Source organism: Macrobrachium rosenbergii, chromosome 9, assembly GCF_040412425.1.
Source record: "Macrobrachium rosenbergii isolate ZJJX-2024 chromosome 9, ASM4041242v1, whole genome shotgun sequence".
NCBI lineage: Eukaryota > Metazoa > Arthropoda > Malacostraca > Decapoda > Palaemonidae > Macrobrachium > Macrobrachium rosenbergii.
The window spans coordinates 26979303-26997682 of NC_089749.1; the positions used below are offsets into that span (position 1 = coordinate 26979303).

Below are 18380 nucleotides of genomic sequence, written 5' to 3' on the forward strand. Positions count from 1 at the left end.
TTTGGGTTCGCTGCGTTGGCCAGAAGTAACTAATATATATATATATATATATATATATATATATATATATATATATATATATATATATATATATATATATATATATATATATAATATATATAATATATATGTATATATATATATATGTATATCTATACATATATCTATATATATATATGTATATATATCTATACATATATATATATATATATATATATATATATATATATATATATATATACTGTATATATATACATATATATACATATATATATACACAGTATAATGATAAAAAACACTTTTGGGAGGTGAAAAGTACAACGTGATTTTAACAATTTCCACAGATATCTTTCAAGTTTTCACTTCTACTGCTACTATAATAATAATAATAATAATAATAATAATAATAATAATAATAATAATAATAATAACAACATAGTGACGAGGAAGAATAGAATAAGAAGACAGTGCTACGTAATGGAATCTCTTATCTCCAGATATCGTAAATATAGCTCCTGAGGTAATACACGGCAGACAAGAACTAATATGATACAAGCTAAGAGCGAGCAGTCTTTCAGCAAGTGTATCTTCTTCCAGACGGAAGTCATTCATCATTCACTGCAGCGAAGTGAATGTATCATTCATGCCTTGGCCAGTATGTCAAATATCAGACAAAACCCGTGCTCATTAAAATAAAGTCACCTGCATGAGTTGCTCACCCATTTTACACTGATTAGTAGAGATTAGGAATGTGATGATTTTATCAGGAGGTGATTATTCCTGATTACATCAATGCCTCGACCAACAGTTGGACAAAATGCTCTGAGTCTTTTCATTCGTTTATCACTGAGCGTCTAAGGATGAGGATTCATATTTCAATCTGAAGAAGAGAAGAGCGGTTTACAGTCCAGTACAACGGATCATTCCGTTAATGATAAGGTAACTCCCACATCTATTCCTAACTTGTAGAAGGTAAATCATTTTAAACTTAGTAGCAAAAATTTAGAAAAGCTGATCTTTTTCACACTTATTCTGAGGTCTCAGTCCAGCGACATCAGACTAATAAGAAAACATTTCTTTGATCAAGGTCATAGTGATCCTTCTATTCCCACAGTAGAATGTGATGATGAATTAATAGCTTGTTTCGGAAAAGGTGCTTTAAACTAGAACACAATATGTGCATAAACAATAAAGAGCAAAGTATCCTGAACCACTGGGACACAAAGGTACCAAATAACGGGGTCTTCCGGATATCAGACGCTGACCTTGTTCGACCAAAGTACTGTAAGATATAGACTATTTGAAACCATATACAAGTTAGCTTAGAACAGATAGGGAATAGATATAAGGTAAAAATGCATAATTCATGCAGAAAACATCATATTAAGCTACAAAGTTGAAACTTAAGGAAATCAGTACTCGGTAATAAAATAAAAGATAATTTTGAATCATGATCGGCTCTGGTTCCTGACAATTATTCACCTTCAGTTAGGCAGTCCAGTTCCGCACGATGAAGGAATGTATATAGCTGTCGACTCCCAGAGTCAATATTATACTCAGACAACACACAAACTAAGAATTTCTTTGGTGAGTAAAACGTTAGCTAATTATTTCAACGCAATCACTAAAAACTTGAATCAGAATTATTATGAAGCTTCTGTACTTCAGTTTGTAAAGAATTGCTTTTGTTGAACTAGTAAGTGTTTGTTATTTTAGCATTACGTCAAGGATAAGTGTGTAGCTATCAGAAAATTAGATCCATCTAATTACTGTGCTACGTTTTGTTCAGAGTGATCTTTACGACTACAGTGGAATCGTTTGTCCAATGAAGCTGCGAATCTGACCAATTTCTTATTACTTCAGCGAAAGCAGTTACTAAAAAATTTAGTGCAGACAAAATACAGACTGACATGATGTCAAATTGTGTTTATTAAGTAAACGCTGTTTTCAACAACCTTAATACTGTATTTCACAGCAACCGTTACCAGTAATAACAAGTTAAACACTTTAAATCAGTAATTATCTGCACTTTATTACAAATCAGAATTAATTGAAATTTCATTTTACATTATTCGTTTATTTCTGCTATTCTGAGGCTGCGTAGGCGATGAGCACGCCCCTGGTGGCCGCCAATGCAAGGTTGACATCTAGATGTGCGAGGGAGGGAATTTGGCAAGTTAAAAGGAACAAGTGTTTTTTTTGTTGTTGTTGTTGTTGTGTCGCACAGGTTATTGACCCTTTCGGCTTAAAGAATTCCAGATAAGACGCACAGTACTGCTTTGAGGCACTCGTGTTCCAAGTCTTGAGTACAAAAATGAGGAACCTTTATTTTTGGGACGCAGTATTACTCAAACTATAACCAAACAAAAATCTAAGATGCGCAGGCAATAGGAAGCTATGTTTTTTCTTTTCAGACACTTCCATACCTGAAATCCAACATGCCTTCGTTCTCAAACATCGCCTTCCCAGATCGCTATTTTAAGATTTCTAGTAGTATGGCAAGTCATGTGAACTGCTGTTTGAGCTTTAGTTTTCGAGTGTCTGGGAGATTATAATCCTCCTAGGAGCATCAAGAAGGACGTTGCTCAATGTCCTTCTGACCAGTGTGATACTGCACACTTACATAGAGACCAGGTGCGAGAGAAGCTGGCCTCGGGCTGGAAGCCGGAAAGTATAAACAACAGATTTCTTACCCGTGCACTTTCGTTGTTATAAACAATACTCTGTAAGAATACTCATAGGAAATATATATATATATATATATATATATATATATATATATATATATATATATATATATATATATATATAATATATATATATATATATATATATATATATATATATACATATATATGTGTGTGTGTGTGTGTGTGTGTGTGTGTATACGCACATATATACAGATATATAAACATATGTATATATACACATATATGTATAAATAAAGATAAAATCCACGATGGATTTTCTGCTAAGTAAAGGACATAGTGTCGAAAGGCCTCGCAGCACTCCAGTGTTTCCGTTTCCTTCGTGGATTTTATCTTTATTTATATATTCATCACGTTCCATATTTTCGTGATTCAGTTATACACACATATATGTATATATTATATATATAAATATATATATACTGTATATACACAATGACAATAGGCTTTCAATTATTCTTTTCTATATAATATATAGCAGGAGCCCTTACTACATATCCGTTAACCTGAGATAAGCCTTTAGGGTTATACTACTTCCTTCCAATGATGGATAAAATCTGTATTGATTCTGTTGCTAAGTACAGTATTTTGAAAGATCTGTACAGGACCTTCCAGAACCAATTCACCTCTCATCACCAAACCGCAAAAAAAAAAAAAAAAAAAAGCAAAAATTTGACTGAAATTTATAACGAAACAATATAACTGCTCTTTTAGATACTAAAGGCAGCGATGCCTTGTCAAATAATTCTGACGTACAGAGAGATATTTCGTATTTTCAGAAGTCATCCCCCGTGGTCTTTGAGAAAATGGAAGAAGTATATCTCGCGAATGAGCCTAAGAAGAAGCCATCACAGAGAAAGCAGATTTTCTCCGCTCTCTCAGGTCAGTAATATTTACAATTAGCTTTCACGTAGCTTCTGCCATGCTGTCCATCTTCTCCGATAATTTTGATCGATCTCTACTGATAGATGGATGAACTGGTTTCCGAAAGCCGGCGTCCTAACAACTGAGGTTATAGACAGTGGAAATTTCTTGGCTCTTTAAATTTTATGATAAAACTGTCCTCGGTGTTACGTGCGCTGTTCAAGAACTGCTGATGTATCGAAATAAGTTATCAGTTTTGATTTTTTTAAATTTAAAAGTTGTCCTGTATAATCAAAATATGGTCTCTTTTTTTTTGGACGGCAGATTTGCTTAAATGTTTTCGTGTGTCGTAAAAATGCAACTAAACATTGCTCCTTCTTCAGTTCTCAATATTATCTAAGCAGAAATTGTTCACATTTATATGACTATTATCCAGTCAAGCTAAAATGCTGCGTATTCATCACAGGTTCAACAGTCAATTTAGGGTCGTTCAAAACCTCTCTTATCCAGTGAGAATTAATGCTAACCAATCACTCGGTGCAGGTTTGACAATTCCCAGATTCTCCCTCAGTCACAGTTCCGCTCAACAAATATAAAATGGAGACTGTTAGTGAAGTCATGAATTATTTATAATAACTATTTATACAGGGAATATAATCGAAAATACTCTAGCTGAGGTATGAAAAAAATTTAGCAGCAGGGAATTTAATCGAATACACTGAAGGAAGTTACGGTTAAGGTATCTCCAATGACCTCAGCCATTTAGGTTAAAGCCATTTAAACGAAAAATTCTGGAACACATGTTGACAGCACATGTATTAACAGCAGAATGCCAAAGTGACTCGATTGGTACAGATGTCATAACTGAGCTGCCTGAAGAAAAATCTGCCTCACTTATCAGATCTGTTGATTATCAGATGTCTGGAGCTGATAATCAACGAATCAAAACACATGCTTCAAAAATCTTCATGACCGTTACACTGAGTATTATTCTTGTTGATCCTAAAAATTTATTTCAGTTAGATTCGTCCTTAGTCTTCAGAAAAACTGATATAGACCATTCCCAAGACAGCTGGGTTTTCCAAATTTCAGTATTATGTAAGTTGCATGAGATTATATATCTTACAATTGATAAGTTCTTAGCAGTGCGTGCTTTTTTTCGTCCTGTGCGTTACTTTTCGATCTCGCTAGTCTGAATGTCTTGAGTTCATAAACAAAAATAAAATATGAAGAATGAAAGATTGAGGTTTGTGAAATTGTCTAGGACTCTGATATGTTTCCCATGCTCCCAAGGAAATGGTGAAAAAGTGCGATGTTGCTTTAGCATATAAAAATAAAATTCTGTATCACCTTTCATGTGATTTTTTTAGGGAAAACTCCAATCTTTTTTTAATTGCAGTAATTATTCCCCAGCTTTTAAAGCCTTTAGGTGGGAGCTTTGGAAATATTTCTCAATAATGGTAGAGCTATTATTCGAAAGAAATGTCCCACGTCTAGCAAGGGCTGAACTTGGGAAACCAGTGAATATGGGTCTTCTGACAAGATTACCAGCATTTATAAGCTGAGTGTTAAACAACTTGGAAAAGAAACTGTAGATAATTTATGTGAAGTAGCGTCGCGCAAAATAATTCTAGAGTGCTGGTAGGCTGCTTAAAGTCAGGCGTCCTCACAACGGAGTTTTACAAGGATTTGGGGGCTTGGGGGGAGGAATAAGTTTCTAAACTTTTAAAGGATTCTGAATACCTCCATATCCCACTAGTTTTATTTCCATTTCACATACTATCTAAAGGGCATGCACAGTATATTAACGGGAGTTTTTTGAAAATGAAGGATTAGCATAAAGCAAAATCATTTCAAGTTATAGGTGGAGTACAAAAGTTGTAAGTTCGTATGTTTGTACTGATTAGAAATGTTCGCTTAAAGGCTGGATGAAGATGTTCCTAGAGTTATTTTTAATATGTAAGAAAGCAGGAAGCACGAGGAACAATGGTTACACGAATTTACCAATTTCAGAAAAAAAAAAAAAAAAAAACTCATCTTTTGGTAGCCTTATAACAAGGTTCGCAATGGTAATAAATTTGTTTGCAAATACTCCGCTAACTAGTTTATAAAAATATTTAAAGACCAGTTGTCAATTAAAGACTTAAACAAGAAAATCAACAGTTAATGATAGAATAGCTGTCTATAAACGATATTAAATGTATCACAGAAACGTCTTTCAATAATGTTCATGATTTTGCTTTTTCTTTTAACATACCGAAAATACAAACGTTTCAGTTTGATTCCTTGTCTGTCCTACAGACAGGGGATCCAACTCTGTCATGAGTGAACTAGCATACACAGACAATAACCATTGCTAGTACTGTATCCTGTATCAATAAAATAACTTGCTCATTTCCTACCCTATCCTTGCAGCTACCCTAGCAGGACTAGCCCACGGAACCGTTACCACGTACACATCCCCCGCAGGCCCCAAACTCCAACATCCAGTGAGTCCATTGGACGGAGACCTCAGCCTCAGTAAACTTCAATACGACTTCTTCTCTTCGTGTATCTGTTTGTCGGGGGCCGTTGGAGCGTTATGCTTCGGATATGTTATGAATAACTGGGGCAGAAAGATCTCCCTCATGGCCACCGCAGCTGTGATTAGTATAGGATTCGCGATGATCGGTAATGAATGAACAATAACTTGAATTTTATTAAACTAAATTTAATGATTACCATAAGTTCCTTTTCCTTATATTTCATTTTACAAGACTTGACATTTATAAATGACTTCATCCGTTTTATGATATTCAAGAATGACAACCATTCATAAATAGCTCTCTGAAACTTCTGTACTCTTTTCAGCATGAAGATATGTCCTTTTTTTCTGTCAGGCAATGCACAGCATTCAATTACCTCTTCTCCTTCCTTAAAAAGGCGCTGGGCCAAGCTTTCCCGTCTTAATGATTGGGCGACTTTTGAACGGATTCGGGCAGGGAGGAGCACTTCTGACTGTGCCGGCTTACATCGGAGAAGTTGTTTCCCCTGATATCAGGGGCGCCCTTGGTAAGGATCTAATCGAGTGACCCCTTATCTTCTGCAGAGTTAAGTAATCAATAGGCTATTGTTCTTGCTGAATTCTTTTCATTCGTACCAGTAGGTAAACTGTATAAACATAAATATATATATATATATATATATATATATATATATATATATATATATATATATATATATATATATATATATATATATATACGTGTACATATCTATATGTATACATATATGTACACATAAATTTCTGACTCACATCAGGATCGAACCCAGGTCTTTCAACTGAAAGGCAAAGACGCTGCCAACTAACCAAAAGACCTGAGATCGACCCTCATGTGAGTCAGAAATTTATTTTTGTTCCACACATGATTGTGAGTTGAATATTTATGTATATATATATGTATATATATATATATGTATATGTATGTGTATATATATATATATACTGTATGTATATGTATATATATATATATATATATATATATATATATATATATATATATATATATAGTTTTAGCGTCGATGCACTGAGCTTCACAAATATTAACGTGAAAGACAGCGTTTACTAGATGTGTGGGGTCTTTTTTAACACAGTAGTGTAATTCCAATAATTCAGCTACCGTAACAATTAAAGTTGTTGTCTTGTAAACTGTAGACAGAAATCACCTTCCATACCAGTCTGACAACATGAAGGGTAATTAAGAATAAGGATCTAAGTGACAGGCAGTATTTGAATTCGATTTAGGATGCAAGGGGCAAATTAACATCAACAACCAACTTCCTCGGGGTTTTTCCAAGTCGAATAAATTACCGTTAATGACGTTGGCTAGTGTACAGTAAGTAGCCAATGCTTAATGGTGTGCAGATACCGTTGGGGGAGGAGGAATTCGTATGTGAACGGAGCATTTTAACGTCTTCACAGCACCAGTTTCAGTTTCATAATACTGAACTATAATGTTCTCATCCCGTTCCAAATCCAATGTGGTCTCCACTCTAAAAGAACTTGGGTTTTATTTGCGACAAAACAATCGTCGATAACTATTCCTGATACATGCCAGACCATTTTGGCGACATAATGACATTGTTTCAGTCACATGATGGGCCTAGTTCTCGTAAGCTTGTAAACATCTGAAATAGTTCGTAATATTTATTTGCAAACTGGTGTTATCATATAATCAAAGTGACAAAAGCTTATGAATGAATGGAGTTTCCCTGTTAATACTGTAACCTTCCTAATTCCGGAAGAATTCAAAACCTGAATCTACTATGCTAGGCAGAGCTCAAATATATCTAGCGAAAGATACATGAACTTGCATAAGCCTAAACTTTTCTCGTCATTGTCCCACTGCAATTCCATGTAGATGAAAGGTTTTATCATCTTACATGTCTGATTATTTTGAATCTTGGGTGGTATATATATTTCGTTACGCCGGATTTTTTAATAATGACAAACCTAGTTTAATATTTGCCTTTCATACTCCCAAAGCACTTTTCTTCTACATTCTTCCTCTCGTGAATGAACGGTTTACTCAGAAAAAAATTATCTACTCGATAAAATATCCTCAGGACCCTAGATTGGGGTAAGGAAAGTAAGTGAAGAGGTATCTAGATATGCTCGGTTTTGTTGAAAATTCAGAGTTTCCTGAGGTAATGGGGTTGTCTCCCTAACTCAAAAGCTATGGATCTCTGAGAAATTATGTAAAAGCGTTCGAAACTCATGAGACTTTCTTGTTCACATTGTAACTGTACATATTTAGCCCTCGGTCCAAGCGTCTGGACTGTACAGAACCTCCCTATTAGATAAGGAATTCAGTCTACCCTCTCATACACTACAGGCATTTTAGACGAAATGGATAAACTTGTATTTGCATATAACTAAAATCAAGTGTTCAGTCACTTACTTTTTAACAACAATTGTATGACCTAACTGTAAAAAACTGACCTAAATCATTTGCAAACTACTATATTTGTTCAGTACTTATCTGTGCCACCTAATGTTGACTCCACCATAACATGCTCCATGGTAACTTTGCCCTCACCTTCGCAAATAACATGCTAGGAAACTCTTCAGGGGTAGAGGTGTGTGATGTTCGTCACAGTTATATTTTCGAAATACCGCCGAAAATTCAAGATTTTTAGCTACTCTTTCCACGGCGCCGTCGCCTACTGTGTAACCGCGTCGTTAGTTAGCCTACCATACTGGGTGACGGCGTACAAACTTCACTAAGAAGTACTAGTTACCTTCGTAAGTCGTTTATGCTCCTAGTCTCATTCACTGCAAGTGACGTCGAAATGGTTATCACCGAAATGACTACATACCACTCGCAAATGTACGAATAGTCAAATACTAAGCTATGGCATTTCCTTACATTTAGATGGACCATCCCCTACAAGTTTTATTTCTGCTTTTCTTTACCAAGTTTTCATGGAGGCTTAAGAGATTTCTGCTTCTCACTTTCCGTTCAGAAAATAGCTGCATCAGCAGGATTTTTCCTTATACCTGGAAAATCTTATAATAATTATTTCTGACAGATTTTTTGAGAACCACATTGTCACTTCTTCATGTAACATGTAAACAAATGATGAAAAGTGAGAAAAGTTAACAAGCTAATAGATGGAAATCTTGTTTTAGTAAACATATACAGTCGTTTCAACAAGAAGAGAAACTAAACTAAATTTATGAAGTTCCTTCTTACAGGAAAAAGTCAATACCAAAATGCTGAACTCATCTTGTAGTTCTGCTGTGTATTGTTATTTCTGCAGAAACGTATTGAAAAATTGCGTTCTGAAACTCGCCATAACTTATAAAGAAATTTATGAAATATCTGGAACTCCACTATTTGACCAAATTTAATATTGATACGTAATTACTATTCTTAATCATTATACGTCAACATTCTACATGGATTTACTGATACTGTATTCCTTTATATATCCACTTACTGATATAGATATCGCATAATAACATTGCGCTAATCAGCATTTTGTGCCTAAGGGCACATGACTGCATATTGATATCATAAGTACGCAGACATATTTAGATCAGATTACATTCTGCTTTCATTTGTGTCTTTTTTCATCTCGTCTTTGCAGCCGCTTGCTTCTCCGTCATGATCAATTTCGGCAACCTGTGGGCCTATGTGTTCGGAGCCATCATTCCCAGCTGGCGGTGGTTCACGGGCGTGAACGCCATCCCTGCAGTCTTATGCTTCGTTTGCGTGTGTTTCATCAAGGAGTCCCCGCAATTTTTGCTCCTGAAGAAGAAACCCGACGAAGCAAGGAAAACGCTTCAGTACTTAAGAGGTAAGAGAGGTCATTCTGATTCTTGTATCGCTCTAAGAATCTCGTATTTATAGTAACCATGAGCACATTTCTCATGTCCAGGGGATATGTATAAAGACCCGAAGAATTTCTGTGAAGACTGTTATAGAGTTTTCAAGGAAGGATGACTTGCTGGAAGTGGGAGGGAGTCTTCACTTCGAAATGTCAAAAAAAAAAGTTATCAACAGTTTTGTGGGACTTAAGTTTATCTTCATTCAATACTTGTCGACAATGGCCTAATACCTAACTGATTAGTTGAAGGATTTTGAAGGCACTGCTGTCTTTTGCTTTTCCTAGTTATTATCGTAAAAACGCTCCATTGCGAACTGAATTTGCAATACATTGCTATTGAGAGAAATTCTCGGCTTCCTAAAGATACTTAATGCATTTGAAGCTGTTTACAATTTGAGGATGATGATACTTAGGCTTTTTCTCATTTCGAACTTTTTTGTTTTATCTTTTTTCATAAGTTGTACAGTATTTTAACAGAGAGCTCTCACTATCATAATTGATCTCTGATCCGCTTTCTCCTGTCGACAGCGACCATATTTGCTGAACAGCAGCACCAGTATGCAATACAAGTGCAATGCTGTCGAACTTCTCAGGTCCAGAGGGATTTTATTCCTCACGCCATTGGACTGTGGAACAGACACCACGAGGACGTTTGCAATTAGAACCTCGAAAGTTCAAGCAAAGATACAATGCATTCCTACCCGAGAACAATTCACCTTTCATTTTCATGATTTATATTTTCATCTATCTAATATTTTATTAATTTATTTTTTTTAATAAATAATCTCTTTTCACTGTAGTTCCTATTATGTTCTGTAACTTTTTCAAATGAGTACTATAATCTTTTGAAGCCTGAATTTCAAATCCATAGCCCTTGTAGGCTTGTTCCATATGAATAGGGGTTTATCTTCTGAATAATAATAATAATAATAATAATAATAATAATAATAATAATAATAATAATAATAATAATAATAATAATAATATCTTTCATCGCCCATTATCAATAGCACGAGAAGCGATATAGCAAACAAGTTCAGAGTTACTGAATAATGGATAGTATTTATAAGATGTTATCCATTTCAGTACTGAAATGTCCCCTGTAAAGTCCAATTCACATAAGAACATCAATAAAAAGGGCAGAGTTTCATACGATTTTTTTAAAAATTGATGAAAGTGTATGTATTTTCTTTTGTGTTTTTGGTTCTTAATCTTGAAATACTTTGCTGGCGAATGATGTGTTCTGACTTTCCTCTTCGGGGGTTTTCTCCGTTTTTGATCCTGAATCGTTTCGCAAAAAAGCGACGAGCTTGTATGTTCCTCTTTACCTTTTTTTCCGTTTGAAATCCTGATTTGCTTCACAAGTGAACGATGTATTTTTATTTTCCTTTTCGCTTTTTTGTCCTCCGTTTGTAATCCTGATTGACTTCGCAGGCGAGGATTGTGACATTACTGACGAATTCGCAAAGATGGAGAAGTTTGTCGAGGACCTGAAGCAGAACCACGGCTCCTTCAAGGACCTCCTGTTGCCTCATAACTTCAAGCCAGCTGCCATTTGCTTTATGGTGCTCTTCCTCGATCAAGCGAGTGGCATCATGCCTGTCCTGTTGAATCTTCGAACTATATTCACGGTACAGAGAGAGAGAGAGAGAGAGAGAGAGAGAGAGAGAAGGGGGACCAGATTTTTACACAATGATAAGAGGCATTAACCACTAACTTTCATGACTTTCTTGTTGAAATAACTACACTCATACTAGACATCCGTTGACCAACTCACCAACACATACATACAGCATAATATTATATACTGTACAGTATACTGTACATATATATATAAATATAATATATATATATATATATATATATATATATATATATATATATATATATATATATATATATATATACACATATGTATGTATATATATATATATATATATATATATATATATATATATATATATATATATATATATATATATATATATATATATATATATATATATATGATAAAGTGAAGTATATGGACAAAAGAGAGGGAATGAACGAGGATTAGGGTTTATGTAATGATCTCTGTAAAATGACAGGTTTTTGGCAGATCATTGGGACTGTATTTTAATAGCTTGATCATGTTCTTATTTTCTAAGAGGGCTCGGATCAGTGGAGTACAAAGAATGAAGGGTTGCACCGTCGAAGTTTTATATTCACCAAAAGAATAATCAAATGTAAGATTGAATCTGCAAAGCATAGGACTCACAAGGATGTACAAAAAGTTGAGAGAGAGAGAGAGAGAGAGAGAGAGAGAGAGAGAGAGAGAGAGAGAGACTGAAGCAGAAAGAAAGTACTGTTTGGGGCAGATTTACCAAGATGGAACAAACGCATGTCATGACGACTATCCCGGTAACGCTCATCGCGTACAGGATTAGCCCACTTACAATAATATTGATTGTTTTTTCTTTTAACTCAGAATCAAAATGTTCAATTTTATTTTGTTGTTTGTATAAAATGATTCAGGAGTTACTAAATGACTTCAACATTCATACATACATCATATATGTGTGTGTGTGTTTGTAAGTATGTATATATATATATATATATATATATATATATATATATATATATATATATATATATATATATAAAATAGCATTACATATCCTGCAATATTTCAACATGGAGTACTGACAAACAAGTACTACAGACATTTTTTTTTTTTTTTGTCTTTCCCCCAAGAAAAACTAATGCAGGTTTGGGGGCAAACATAAATCCTTTATGCTGACGCACAGATAACATAGGATATGAAACAGGATATAAGTACAGTACTTTAAGAATCCTTTGTTGTATTGTTTTCATACATACATCTTTTTATAGTTGTACAGTCTCTCAACTTCCATCTTCTTGTGGGAAAGGCGACAGGTTTCTCCAGAATTTAATTTAGAGTAATGAAGTAATTCGTTAAAGCAGGTTCAGAATGAGATACTTGTTACAAATGTATTAATTTATATTTTTTTCCGTTTTGCCACAGGAAGCATCTGCTAGCGTCTCCGATGATCTGTCATCCATAATCACTGGAGTCGTTCAGTGCGTAGCTTGTGTCTTTTCCGTCTTCGTCATAGACAGAACTGGTCGGAAGCCGCTGTTGATCATTTCCTCTGCCGTTATGTGTTTATCTTTGGGTAAGTTAAAGATATAGCCGGATTTATTTCCTGAAAAATTTCAAAGTTCTGTTCCTTTCTAATTTTTTTCATTGTTGTCATTGCCTACCTTACCAATTTGAGTTAGAGAATCCACTGAGGATTCATTGGCTAAATGCACTAAAAAATAGACAGTTCCTTATGGCTCTCAGTTTCTAGTTGGCTAAGGCCAGTGTTCCCTGCCGTTTACTATTGGTTTTCAGCCCAGGTCATCCGTTAGGTATCCAGGGTTGAAGCCGAGACAAAGCACTCCATCATTCTGCTTCAAATGATTTCTGGTGCTCCTCCTGAGCCAGGCTACAATTTTCTATTAAGGATCTAGTATCCATCTAAAGAGGTGTCAACCTACAAGGTAGCAGGCACTCATACCCTGAGATTGTGCCCCTAATCCATATACCTGGGCCAGCTGGACCTGGTGCTCACTAAGTGTCAGGGGTGCAACTCCCTAAACGTATATTATACCCCAGCTAGCCTTTACTTGGACAATTCCTTCGCGCAATACTCGAGCTCTTGAAGAGTTGGGATGTACAGACTTACTTGGATGATGGCTATGAGAGGGGAGCCAAAGGTTAAGTGGAGTTTTGTGGAAGACAAAACACGGGTGGCACAATTTCACAGAAGCCCATGGCACTAAAGTGCTGGAGGCAATGATGACAACATCTGGTATGTGCTAACGGCATCAAAAACTTTTAATAGCGCCAAATACTAAGGATGCGTGTCTTATTTGTTTTCTACTATATTTCGTTTCTTATCTGGTTCCTTATGCTCACCTCATCTTATTGTATAATATTTTCAGTGCTCATTCAGTTTTGTCGTCATTAATAATATTGGCATTTGTGGCGTTCACTGATATGTAACAAGATATAAGATATATATATATATATATATATATATATATATATATATATATATATATATATATATATATATATATATATATATATATATATATATATATATATATATATATAGTATATATGTGTGTGTGGGTACTGACGTCCTTTCCTTTTTTTTTCAAAGTAGAAGTCGTATAACGAACGTAAGAGGAAAAATAATAGTAACAGTTTCGTCTTCGTGCAGTGGCCCTAGGCGACTACTTCTACCTGAAGGATGAAAACAGCGAATGGGCGAGGGCCACTCTAGGATGGTTGCCTTTGACTTGCCTGGTCCTGTTCATGTCAGCCATGAATGGAGGATTCTTTCCTGTCTTGTATGTTCTAATGGGTGAGTTATTCATTTTCAAAATTTAGATACAGGAATAAAGTACATTAAATTAACATTTTCCTTCCCTTATGATTAAATCTTTACGGTTAATAATTTTTCAGCTATACCATGAAAGAAGAAGCTATGTAAAAAAGACGGCAAATCAGTGTCGTGAAAGAATAATTTTGTAAATGTTTGTCATAGTATATATGATTTAAGTAACTAACAAGAATGGAATGACTTCTGAATTTACTTTAATTTACTTTTGGCATTGAAGAAAACAATGCTCTACTTATATAACTAATAATTAGAAATAAACTTTCACTATCGTTTACAGTAGTAATCATAGCTATTTTATGGAATACAACTGCAGCAACATAATAGCGATATACTTTGGAAACTGTCGACTTCTAACTGACTATTTCTTCAACGAAACTCCTAGTTTACCCTTGCCCCAGGATTTATCACTCAGTCTGGAAATATTTCAGTCTTGCGAGGGGCAAACAATGTCACAATAATCAATTCCTGCTTGCATCCTCCCCAAGAATTTAATGATCATTCTTCTTATGCTCCAAGTCATGTAAGTGAAACCCATTATATATATATATATATATATATATATATATATATATATATATATATATATATATATATATATATTTATATATATATATACATATATATATATATATATATATATATATATATATATATATATATATATATATATATATATATATATATATATATAAAGCCAATTCAGAGTTTTCCTTTAAAAATTTATTGATCATTCTAAACATATTTTAGTCATGGAAGTGGAATGCAATATGTAGAACTTCAATCCCAAAAAACAATTGATCTTTTTACACATACCGTTAGTGAACCGTATGGAAGTCGTAATATAGAGAAAATCCTATTCGTAGTTGTGATGGGCTTTACACCTGAATCCTTCTCTCCAGGTGAGCTAATCACACCAGAGGCGAAGGGCGTAGCTGGGGGCATGGCCATCATGCTGAGTTCTGTCTCGGGATTTGCTTTCTCCATTACTTTCTACCCAATGCAGGCAAGTTCTGTACTAGTCGCTAAGAAACGAACATCAAAAATGTGAATTGTTTTAAGAACAGTTTTTTTATGGTTGTTAACATATATTCTTCGTAAAATATTGTCCATCAATGTAAATATGAGATTTCATTTAAAGTTGCTGAGTGTAAGGACAGTTGCTGTTGTTTTTTATATTTATAGTTGGTGAAGACATTGCCTGTAATTGTGAAACTTTACCTCATTTCTCTAAGGATGCTTGAGTATTTTTTACGGTGCTATTTCAGGAATTTGAGAATACTTCATTTGTGTTTGGTTTATAGTTGATCGTAACAATAAGAACTGGTTATAAGTTGCATTTTTGTTTGTTTAATCGTTGTAGCCTCTTCTCTTTGAAAGGAAGTAAGCCGTCATTGCTAAGACCTTGTGTAAATTTCAGTGATTATATAATTTAGTATTCCACAGTTACAGTGAAAGTTCTCTTAAACTTTCATAGCCTAGAATACTTCTGTCAATTTTCATGCCATAATGAGAACATTACGACTCATAGCCAAAATGAAGAGAATAACATATTCAATAATATAATATGGATTCATAAAAAAAACATATTTTATAAATTATCTAACAGTTCACAGGCCCATATGAATTTACTTTGCGATAAGTAAAGAACTACTTATTATCCAATTAGAACTAAGTGGAGTTGGTCACCGATGAAAATATAAGAGAAATGTGTTTTGTACAAGAAGCTAGTCATTGCCACATTTTGTCTCTTCTGATTATTTTGCCAGGCTAAAACAAACTTGAGTTTCCTCGAATTTCGGTGTAATTCATGTAAGACGTTTTTCAGTCGACTCTGCATTTTTGTCCTTGAAGGTAACAAAAATATATCAAATCTCGATTATCCTAACGGATTATCCACGCTGGGGGAATTGCCGTCAGTACACCTCATGCGGTCCACTGTAGGCATTACTAAAGGGTGTTTGAAATATCTCTTGCTTGATTTTCACGTTTTATGTATGAACTGATAATATTGCGGTATTAAATAAAATTTCTTTATAACTATATATTTTTGTGTTTGACTAAATATATCAAAGAAATTAAGAATTTCAATATTTTTATATTTTCAATAAGTAAAAACTGCAGATTCCGTGTATGCAAATTTATATTGCCAAACAGCAAAAATTAAGTAACGTTATATACATACACATACATAAACACACATACACACACATATATGCATTTATATATTTGTATATATACATATATCTATATATATGTGTATATTTATTCTGAGAAACATTTTATATATATATATGTATGTATATATATATACATATGCATACATATATATGTATATATACATACATATAAAAAATGGGAAAAAGCACGTTAAAAGAAGAAGAAGAAGAATACATACATATAAATATTTATTAAAATGTTTCCCCACAGAATTCTTTTGAGCTGTCGCTGCTACCTTTTGTTATTATGCCTTTTTTTTTTATTTCTGTGATCAGGACGCCATGGGATTGTATGGAATTTACTGGTTCTACGGATCCATGTGCTTCGTTGCTCTCCTCTTCTCCGTAGTTTTCGTACCAGAGACGAAAGGCAAGACGATGCAGGAAATTGCAAGTTATTTTGACAATCCTGCAGCATGAGTCCCGTGAATAGCAAGCATGGGCAATATAGAATCGGGTTCAAGAGGATACGCAAGAGCACAAGCTCGCGAAAGCTGTTTTGTCTGTGACTCCGTGATGTCTGCTATGCCACGAGAAGTAGCCTCTAAGCTAATTAAACTCGATATGCTCTCTTGGTAGATTTATGGCAACGTTTACTAGATATTATACCCGCTGGTAACGAACAAATCGTTTATATACTTTGTACTGTTTTATATATTAATTAAATTAAGGCTATTACCCAGATAATCCTTGCATATATTTTTGTTATACCTTTTACTTCAACATTTTCACTTTCTCAGTCTTGGATAAATAATAGACTTTATTATGGGTGTATGGGCTTATTGCTTTCAAAGGGAAGATAACTTAACCAAGTGAACATTTTACTTCTCAGCTCAGCCTCGTTTCTACACTGGGTCGCCGTTTTGAATGAGCCACTTCCTTCTACCTCTGGTGCGCTTCTGCTTCGCCGAGTCCCCTTTCTCTGAAGTCCTCCCTCACAGTCCCTCCATCTCTTTATTGGTCTTCCTCGCCTTCTTCTACCCTGCGCTTCTATCTCCCATAGCGTGCCTTCCGATACGGTCTTCCCCCCTCCTCACTAGATGTCCGTACCATCTCAGACTCACATCCTGCATTTCCTTTTAAATTTTAACCACCTTTGTTGACCATCTTAATCTTATTCTCCCTCCTTGCAGCAGACATCCATCTTCACATTCTCATCTCTGCTACGTCCATTTTCTTCTCCTCTGTCCTTGTCATACTTGCCGTTTCTGTACCATACAGCATCGGTGGTCTCACTAGTGCCTCATGGAATTTTCCCTTTGGTCTTAATGGCACTCTTTTGTCACGAGTGGCTGCAGAGGCAGCTCTCCAATGTTCCAACCTGCTCGTATCTGGTGTTTTATTTCCTCATCCATTCTTCCACCAGCCCCTACTATAGACCCCAAGTATTTGAACTTCTCTACTCTCTTTATTTCTTCTCCATCCAACCTTATACTCTCCCTGCCATTCCCTTCAGTGGTGGTACACATATATTCTACCTTTGACCTGTTTATCCTCATTTCTCTGTCCTTCAGTGCTACTCTTCACCTCTCCAAGTTCCCCTCAATAACCTCCCTCCTCTCTACGCACATCAATGTCATCTGCATATAATATGCTCCTTGGCAGTCTCTCTTACCTTCCCTGTCATGCCATCCACCACGATTTTCAAAATAAATAACCAAGTGAACATTAAGGACCACGCGGTCGGGTACAAGGTACACAACTCCAAAAAAGAAAAGTTACCCAAAACCCGTAAAACCCATGACATCTGCTTCCAGAAGTTA

General features: G+C 34.9%; 1 protein-coding gene across 4 annotated transcripts; it reads left to right on the forward strand.

Annotated features, from left to right (window-relative positions):
* The first annotated feature begins 779 nt into the window (after positions 1-779).
* Positions 780-17309, forward strand: LOC136841627 (solute carrier family 2, facilitated glucose transporter member 6-like). Of its 4 annotated transcripts, none has more exons than XM_067108748.1 (11): positions 792-939; positions 2415-2725; positions 3488-3590; positions 5988-6242; positions 6495-6623; positions 9705-9914; positions 11379-11575; positions 12970-13120; positions 14219-14362; positions 15301-15404; positions 16894-17309. In XM_067108748.1, the coding sequence occupies exons 3-11, from the start codon at positions 3515-3517 to the stop codon at positions 17035-17037; spliced, it is 1410 nt and encodes a 469-aa protein (XP_066964849.1). In that variant the 5' UTR covers positions 792-939; positions 2415-2725; positions 3488-3514; the 3' UTR covers positions 17038-17309. The 4 variants fall into 4 exon arrangements, with proteins under 4 accessions (XP_066964847.1, XP_066964849.1, XP_066964848.1 ...); XM_067108747.1 differs by having other exon boundaries at positions 2415-2671; XM_067108749.1 differs by having other exon boundaries at positions 2415-2634.
* Positions 17310-18380: the final 1071 nt, after the last annotated feature.

What these genes read in the sequence shown, in the direction of transcription:
- LOC136841627 (XM_067108746.1), top strand. Translation starts at nt 3,515, where the DNA reads ATGGAAGAAGTATATCTCGCGAATGAGCCTAAGAAGAAGCCATCACAG. An exon ending in GATTTTCTCCGCTCTCTCAG is followed by an intron (nt 3,591 to 5,987) that starts GTCAGTAATATT and finishes CTATCCTTGCAG; the next exon opens with CTACCCTAGCAGGACTAGCC. An exon ending in AACGCTTCAGTACTTAAGAG is followed by an intron (nt 9,915 to 11,378) that starts GTAAGAGAGGTC and finishes TTGACTTCGCAG; the next exon opens with GCGAGGATTGTGACATTACT.